Raw genomic sequence first — 8696 nt, forward strand, 5'->3', positions numbered from 1 at the left:
AAAAATGCACCTCGGGTTCGGGTAAAAAAATGCTTCGGGTCACTTCGGGTCGGGTACATTAAGAGCAGTGTTAAAATGTCAGTAGGCACTGCTGGGTTTTACATGCTATTACATTTTACATTACTATTAGCACACTGCACCATGCTGTGGTCAGAGACAGACAAACAATAAAATCCCCTGTGAATGTTTGTTGCAGTGAACAGACTAACGAATGGAAAGCACCTAAGTAAAAAAACTTTTTCGGAGTACCAGCTTGCTGTTATACCTTTATCTTGAAATCGAAGTTGCCTCGTGGTCGATGTTCTCTGTAGGACTAAGACATTTGTTTCTGAGGTATGTATCACGTTTATCACGCGTTTGGTTATTTTTCATATTAATTAAAAGAACATAAAATAAAAATATTGACGAATATTGACAAAGACTGTTAAGCCCAATTAGCTTAACTTTTTTAGCTTAATTTAAGCATTCACACACTTCGAATCTGCTAATTATTTTTAAGGTAACATTTTAACAGTATAATCCTGTTATGCTTAAAAGCACTACATTCCTGTTTTTTTTTTTACCGGGGTAAAATGACGTAAACCAAAATAAAACGGCATTTTATTGTATTTATTGCTCGAAGGAAAGAGGAAAGAAAACAGTACTTAACAGTATTTTTGGAACAGAAAACTGCAGAGAGGATTTTCATCTGTATTCATCTTTAAACCGTGTATTTAAAACCTTTAAAAGTCAAAATATCATATGTAAACAAGTAAACATTTGCCATGAACTTGTGATGTAAACTGTCGTCTGGTATCCTTAATTAAGCACGTAATCTTTAAACCGTGTGGGTTGTCTGACGATTCTCCCAGCCCTTGTACGTCCAGAACCTTGGACAGTGCAACTGCAAATGATTTGCGATAGCTCAGTTTGAACTGCTGCTGGAACTGTGTCGTTGTTCTCACCGGACTCAGTATGCATGGTACAGTCAGGATGTGGATCGTGTTTAGCTGATCTGGCCTGAGGTGTCGTCTTTTCCTGCAGTGTATTGTAGGGCTGAAAAAACGAATCGGTCAAATAGATAATAATCGATAATAAAAATCGTTGTCAACGAACATACACAAAATGCACAAAAATACACAACAAATAATTCATAAATACTAACTTGATATTATATTTATATCTACTTTCAGAAAAAAACAGTCTCGCCTGTCATGGACTTTCATTGGATGGTCAATGATGAGAGAATATTAAAAATATATTAATTAGCATTTTCTTTTAATGACAAACTGCTAATTAATATATTTTTAATATTCTCTCATCATTGACCATCCAATGAAAGTCCATCACAACTTTCATGCTTCACAATGTTTATAACATTGTACACATAATCATATTAATGTAATTTAGGAATTTATTCACATGTAAACATTAATCAACACACATAGTTGGAGCAAAAACCGTCACTTATGCAAGAACCACTGAGGTTTCCATGTTGAGTAGCAAGCTGAAGCTGCATGGACAATTAAATTAATGTTTATTTGTATGCATATTGTTTTAAAGTGGCTTTATAGAAAATGCATGCTTCAATACTCCTAATTAAATGCTACCGTGTCTGAGCTATGTTTATATATGTTAATTTGCATGTGAAAATGTCTAACTCCTAAAAATATGCTAAAACTCAACATTATCTGAACCTAACATTTAAGGGCATTCATACACTGTATTATTTTTAAATTGTATTTTTTTAGTAGCAAAACTTCCCCGTGCCTCGGGGGTTTCCTACCCCAGTCCAAAGACATGCATGGTAGGTTGATTGGCATCTCTGGAAAATTGTCCATATGTGTGTGAGTGAGTGAATGAGAGAGTGTGTGTGCCCTGCGATGGGTTGGCACTCCGTCCAGGGTGTATCCTGCCTTGATGCCCGATGACGCCTGGGATAGGCACAGGCTCCCCGTGACCCGGTAAAAAATGAGTGAGTGAGTAGTAGCAAAAGTGCTAAGGCCATATTAGTAAAATCAAAAGGTTAAGAAAAATATCTATTTTTTAAAAATCTATTTTTTTTATTAACATAATATTAGCTTTATGCTGTATTTGGATAAAACAGTAACCAGAGGTCAGAGGTCAAGAGGCAGGCCAATGTGGAGATATAAGGATGTGTTAAATGAAGACATGAAGGTAATTGGTGCGAGAGATAGATGATTCTGGAGCGCCCTCTAATGGGAAAAGCCGAAAGTAGAGGAAGAAGATTAAAATATTTTTCAATTGTAAAAATAAACAATATTTTAAAAATGTAAAAAGTTAAAGTCAAAATATCATATGTAAACAAGTAAATATTTTCCATGAACATGTGATGTAAACTGTCGTCTGGCGTCCTTAATTAAGCACATAATCTTTAAACCGTGTGGGTTGATTCTCCCAGCCCTTGTACGTCCAGAACCTTGGACAGTGCAACTGCAAATGCTTTGCGATAGCTCAGTTTGAACTGCTGCTGGAACTGTGTCGTTGTTCTCACCGTTCTCAGTGTGCATGGGACAGTCAGGATGTGGATCATGTTTGGTTGATCTGTCAGGCCTGAGGTGTCGTCTGTTCCTGCGGTATGTTCTAGGGCTGAAAAAATGAATCGATCAAATAGATAATAATCGATAATGAGCACCTTTTCCAATCACAGATACAGCAATACACAGACAGTGAATGTAAGGAACATACTAACTACACAGAAATTGATGTGATCTGGATTGGTATAATTTACTGTATTTCCTACACTCAGAATAATCAACAAATAAATGTTTGCACATACAAAAAAGTCGCATTGTGGATACTGGAACTGTGACTATTTTTATAGATTCATTTCAGTGATCAACGCTGAGGACATGAAGGTAATTGGTGCGAGAGATTCAGATGATTCTGTGGCGCCCTCTAATGGGAAAAGCCGAAAGTAGAGCAAGAAGATTAAAACATTTTTTAAATTGTAAAAATAAACAATATTTAAAAAATGTAAAATGTCAAAGTCAAAATATTACATGTAAACAAGTAAACATTTGCCATGAACATGTGACGTAAACTGTCATCTGGCAATTCTTCATAAACTATTGCATTGAAATGATATAGGGCACTGATTTGATCTGTAGCTTGCTTGCAAATTTTAGCTTGCTAACATTTCATTAATTCCAGAACCTTCAACCTACATTGTGCTCTTTAACAATGTAAACATTAAATACACAAAAGCCATTATCATGTCCTCATCATTATATCCGTGGCATCTTCCACTGCAGCTGATGTAGAAAGGACACTCAGACTACCTGCAACTCCTCGACTGATACTTCTTGGTATGCAAAGAATGATCTATTTTCTTTTAATAACAAACTGCTAATTAATATATTTTTAACATTCTCTCATCAATGACCATCCAATGAAAGTCCATCACAACTTTCATGCTTCAAAATGTTCACAACATTGTACACATAATCATATTAATGTAATTTAGGAATTTATTCACATGTAAACATTAATCAACACACATAGTTGGAGCAAAAACGGTCACTTAACATACAAGAACCACTTAGGTTTGTTCTTGCCTGTCATGCGAGCACATTTGTGCTTCGAGACAGAATCATGAGAGAATGTTGAAAATATCTGGAAATTGAATAAAAGAAAAGAAAAAAATGACTAAGTTAAATAATTTATAAAAATGGGAGCAAAAAAATCCCTAATACTCATTATATACACACGTCGACTAAAGTTCCTGACCAGACCAGCCCTTGATAAACATTTAAATGCTTTTGTTATGTTTGTAAAACAAGTTTCCTTTGCATTCGTTTGCAATCTGGCTATATAGAGCGTATAGAAAATGTCTAAATTATGTGGCTGCTGACATGTTTTTTTTTTCTTCTAAATGTTTTCATTAAAAAAAAAAAAAAAACAGGGAGCTGCATTTATGGATAGTTAGTCTTAAAGGCCAAATCATTTGTGAGGGAATACAATCAGCTTTTCTATCTGGACTTTCTGCTGTCTTTTGTACTTACTACAATTTCCATGTTGAGTAGCAAGATGAAGCTGCATGCAAAATTCAATTAATGTTTATTTGTATGCATATTGTTTCAAAGTGGCTTTATAGAAAATGCATGTTTCAATTCTACTAAATAAATGCTACAGTATCTGAACTATGTTTATATATATGTTAATTTACATGGGAAAATATCTAACTCCTAAAAATATGCTAAAACACAACATTATCTGAAACTAACATTTAAGTTTTATTTTTAAATTGTATTTTTTTTAGTAGCAAAACTGCTAAGGTGCAATTAATAAAATCAAAATAAATTTAAAAAAAAAAAAATATATATATATATATATATATATATATATATATATATATATATTATTAGCAGTCTATTACTAAACAGACAAAAATGTATAACATATTTTTGTACTGTAGGTTACAGATAAACCTTGTAAATTTATCTCTTAAAGAAGTGCAAATAAACCTGAATAAATTGTTAATGCTTTTGACGGAATTTTACTGCAAATGTAAAAAATAACAGCTTTATGCTGTATTTGGACAAAACAGTAACCAGAGGTCAGAGGTCAAGAGGAAGGCCAAAGTGGAGATATAAGGATGTGTTAAATGAGGACATGAAGGTAATTGGTGCGACAGATACAGATGATTCTGTGGCGCCATCTATCGGAAAAAGCCAAAAGTAGAGGAAGAAGATTAAAATATTTTTCAATTGTAAAAATAAACAATATTAAAAATGTTAAAAGTAATCAATATTTTTGAATTGAGTTTTTTGTAATTTATAGATTAAAAGTTGTAATGTATTCACTTTGCTGTTACATGTGTTATTCTTAAAATATTTTTAAAATATCACATTTTTGACAAAGAAAAAAAAATCAACAAAATGAAATGAATCCATTTTATTAACCCACTGAATGAACAAATCTATAAAATCTAGTTTTTTCTGTGCCCACATACTCAAAATTTTCCAATCTAAAAAAAACATTAAAAAAATGTATTTAGTTAATCGAAAAAATGGACTAAATAATAGTGCATGAAAATGTATTTACATATTTATCATTTAAAAAAATCGGTGTCTTGGGCATCGTCGTGTCCTTGATAAGATAGTAATTTCTAATAATTACAATAACAGATAATGTCTATTTAAGTAATATTCTGTCACATGACACAGTTTTAAAAGGTGTAATAACCAATTTACAAAAAAAACAACAAACATACATTTACATAATGCTCACAAGGTTAATTCTTTACAAATGCTTTAGATACCTGTTATGACCTATATTATAAGAAATGTTTGAGAGTATTACTTCAACTGCTGATCAATAAACCTGGGGCATCATCAGATTTGTAAAATGAGCAACACAAAGTCCTGTGATATAAAGTTTAATTTATTTTGATATGTCAAGAGTTCTACAAAATATCCCACTTGTCATCTTGGCATATCAATCACAGCAGATGAATAGGGAAGTGTGTTAGAGATAACTCAACATAACTAAATATACTAGTGTGACATTATGTTGGAGGAAGAAGATCCATTTCATGTATGTAAGAAAGTAAATACATAGTTCCTAAAAACAAAGCAAAATTATCAGTGTTGTAATAATCTAGGGGGAAAAAATGATGGATTGTCCAGTCAACTCATTTATATCAGTCACAGCGTTGATGTATTCTATAAAGTTTAGGCTTTTTCAGTACAACCAAAAAAAAAACAATGATGCAGCTTTATGTTTATCCTGCTTTTCCCCCCTAATGACCATTTTTAGAACTACAATGCTCCACACATCTGTATGGCACTGCTGCATCATCAGCACCATTGTACAGCACCAGACCTGTTCCTGGACAACCTGCTGTCCTGCACATATTAGTGTTCTGCTACTCGGACATGCTCAGTTCAGCTTTAATCAGGTGTTGACAGCATGGATAACACTACGATATGCTGGACAGAGCTTAAAGTTAGTAACCGGCAGCTTACAGTATAACCTCCATGTCATAGGCAATCTTTTTTATCTTTAGACTTGCTCTGTGCAGTGCTTCAGGAACATGTGCCTCTTTCTTAGGAACCTGCGGAACACCAGCATGGAATGACGTTTTCCCATCTTCTTCCTGAGGAAAATGGGAATAGTCTTCAAAAGGGTAATGCTGCTGCTTCTGCTTTTTCTTGATGTTTTCCTCCTGTTCGTTGGTAGAACCTGGTTCAATCTTGATCTTATTTTTGAGACGTACATTGCGCCGTGTTTTCGCGCTTTCGTGCTGCTTCAGCACACGGATGATCCCGCTGAGGTTGCCGAGCTGGTGGTCTTGGCAGAACAGCACGCCACACACGGTGCAGCGGTACGCCTCCTCTTTGTCATGGATCAGCTGGTGGCGCTTGCGGTTGTGGTGGGTGGTGAAGGAGCGCTCGCAGCGGTCGCATGGGAACGGCCGCTCGCCCGTGTGCACTCGCTGGTGCTCGTCGTGGTGGCTACGGCTCAGGAAACGCTTGCCACATACAGCGCACGGAAACGGACGGTCACGATCGTGGAACTGCACGTGTCTGGCCAACTGCGCCAGAGACCCAAATGTTTCGCCACACATGCTGCAGACGTACTGCCCCAGCCCAGTGAGCAGCTGTGGCGCCAGCATCAGGGGGTTCACCAGGGGATTCAGAGGCTTTTTCAGCCTCTTTCCTTCAACCTTATGCTGAGCAGCGCTGCTTATATCTATCGGTTCAGCCTCTGACTTGAACGTCACGGACATGGCAGCTAGAGAAAAAAAAAAGAAAGAAAGAAAGAAAAAAAAACCACACCCAACTAATTATTGTAATTCTAAATTTAAAAATAGTTAGTTGAACAAAATGTTCTTCCTAAAAGTCCTCTACAAAACACATTTCTGGGATCACTGTCCCCTCCGTCAAACTTCTTTTGCATTACTCTCTGCTCAACGGGAAGTGACGCGATCATAGCGGAGTAATACTTAAGTTATTATTTCCTATTCAGTATTCATAGTCAGATCCCCTTTTATCCTGGTTGTAGTGGACACACGTCCCAGTCAGAGATGGGCAGCGTCACAGAACAGAAGCAAACGTTCACAACTAGGAGCAATTTAGAGATTTTAATCGACCTGCATGTTACTGAAAACTGGGACAGAACTACAGAACCTGGAGGAAACGCAGACACAAACTACAGTTAAACATGTATTTAAAGAGAAATGTCTCCACCTGTTGAGAAGAGCACAATGATGTAACTTCAAATCTAATAAATAAACTGTCCCCAGTTCGTTGCATTATGGCTTAGGATTTCTCAATCAAACACTTTAAATGTTTGATATGAAAGTGTTCGATGTGTTTATTAATTCTTCTGCTTCTTTCTTGGTTAGTATTGGATTTTGTTTATTATTACTATTTTTGTAGATAATCTTATATAAACCTAGAAAGATTTTAAACAACGCGAAAAAGCGAGCTCTCAAATGCCACAAAAATAACAGTAATTTAAGAACAAAAAAACCAACAAGCACCAAACCGGAAAATCCTAAAGAAGCACTTCCGGTCGCACACCTTCCTTTGGCAGTCTGTTTTATTTCATTCTAACGGCATATTTTTTTCACATTTCCCATTTGTTCCAAGAGAAAAAAAATCCATATATCTTCCAGGATATATATATTAAGATTTTCTATTATTAAATAAACGCGTTTGTTTATTCGTTATTTGTTTATTTGGAACAAGACCTGAGCACGTGCACGTGTAAACAAAATGCACATCTCTCGACGTTATATAACGCAACTGCAAACTTTACCTCGATGTTATTTTCACTAAAATAAGACTTTACACCGTGCACATTACACACATTACACCATTGTTAGTGTTTAAACCCTGTAGGTAACGACAACGTGTCAAAACAAACGCTTACCTCTTGAAAACTGGGTTTTTTTTAATGTCACACAGCGTTGTTTTGTTTCTCTCAGATAAAAATATTGTTCCTTAGACACAGATAACACACGCAGGACACGTGTCTTACGACACCGGGACACTTTTATCTCTATGTTTTTGTTAGCTCGGACACTTAATACGAAGCAAAACAAACTTTTCTGACTTCACTTCTTACTAACGCACGCGCGCGGCTACACGACCGGAAACACCGTTAAAATAAAAACGGCTTCCCGTAAATATAACCTTTATTCATGACCGACGACGTCTTGTGTATTTTTTTACCTGCATAATGTTCAAGGGGGAAAATAAAAAACAAGCAATAACGTCCTCTCTGCTCGCGCCAGGCAACGCTTAAGCGTTTCGTCACTTCCGGTGCGCCATCATTCACTACTGATTGTTTTGGTCCTAAGGGTGAAAGATAAGCACGTTTATCAGAAGTAGCACTAAAGTCATACACTATTTCTACCTGTCTCTTAAAGCTATGGACATCAACATGGTGTTAGATCACGAAAAATAAAAAAAATAAAAACACAAAGGACATTTGTGAAAATATTGAAATTTTACATTTTATTTATTTTTTTCTAATTTCTTCATTTCAAAGACTTTACAAAGAGTGTTGTCTTGAGGACTTGGGGCTGTTTAATGCCAGAATAAATTCCCAATGGTTAAAAACCTGGTTCTGTCTTTATATGAGTAAATAATACTATGGATTTTATGAAATCTTTTCATGATTAGATTTCCGAGACGTTGGATAACTCCAAAAGATGAAGCTCTTCATTATATTGTCTCACAAGA

At 35.5% G+C, this 8696-nt stretch overlaps 1 protein-coding gene across 1 annotated transcript; it reads right to left on the reverse strand.

Annotated features, from left to right (window-relative positions):
- Positions 1–5364: 5364 nt before the first annotated feature.
- On the reverse strand, positions 5365–8385 carry LOC113641656 (zinc finger protein 189-like). The gene is made up of 2 exons (XM_027144512.2): positions 8184–8385; positions 5365–6738 (listed from the first exon to the last, which is right to left on the reverse strand). Exon 2 carries the CDS (start codon positions 6731–6733, stop codon positions 5966–5968), a length of 768 nt encoding a protein of 255 aa, XP_027000313.1. The 5' UTR covers positions 6734–6738; positions 8184–8385; the 3' UTR covers positions 5365–5965.
- Between the last annotated feature and the right edge of the window lie 311 nt (positions 8386–8696).

The sequence above is a fragment of the Tachysurus fulvidraco genome, chromosome 23, assembly GCF_022655615.1.
Source record: "Tachysurus fulvidraco isolate hzauxx_2018 chromosome 23, HZAU_PFXX_2.0, whole genome shotgun sequence".
Classification (NCBI taxonomy): Eukaryota; Metazoa; Chordata; class Actinopteri; order Siluriformes; family Bagridae; genus Tachysurus; species Tachysurus fulvidraco.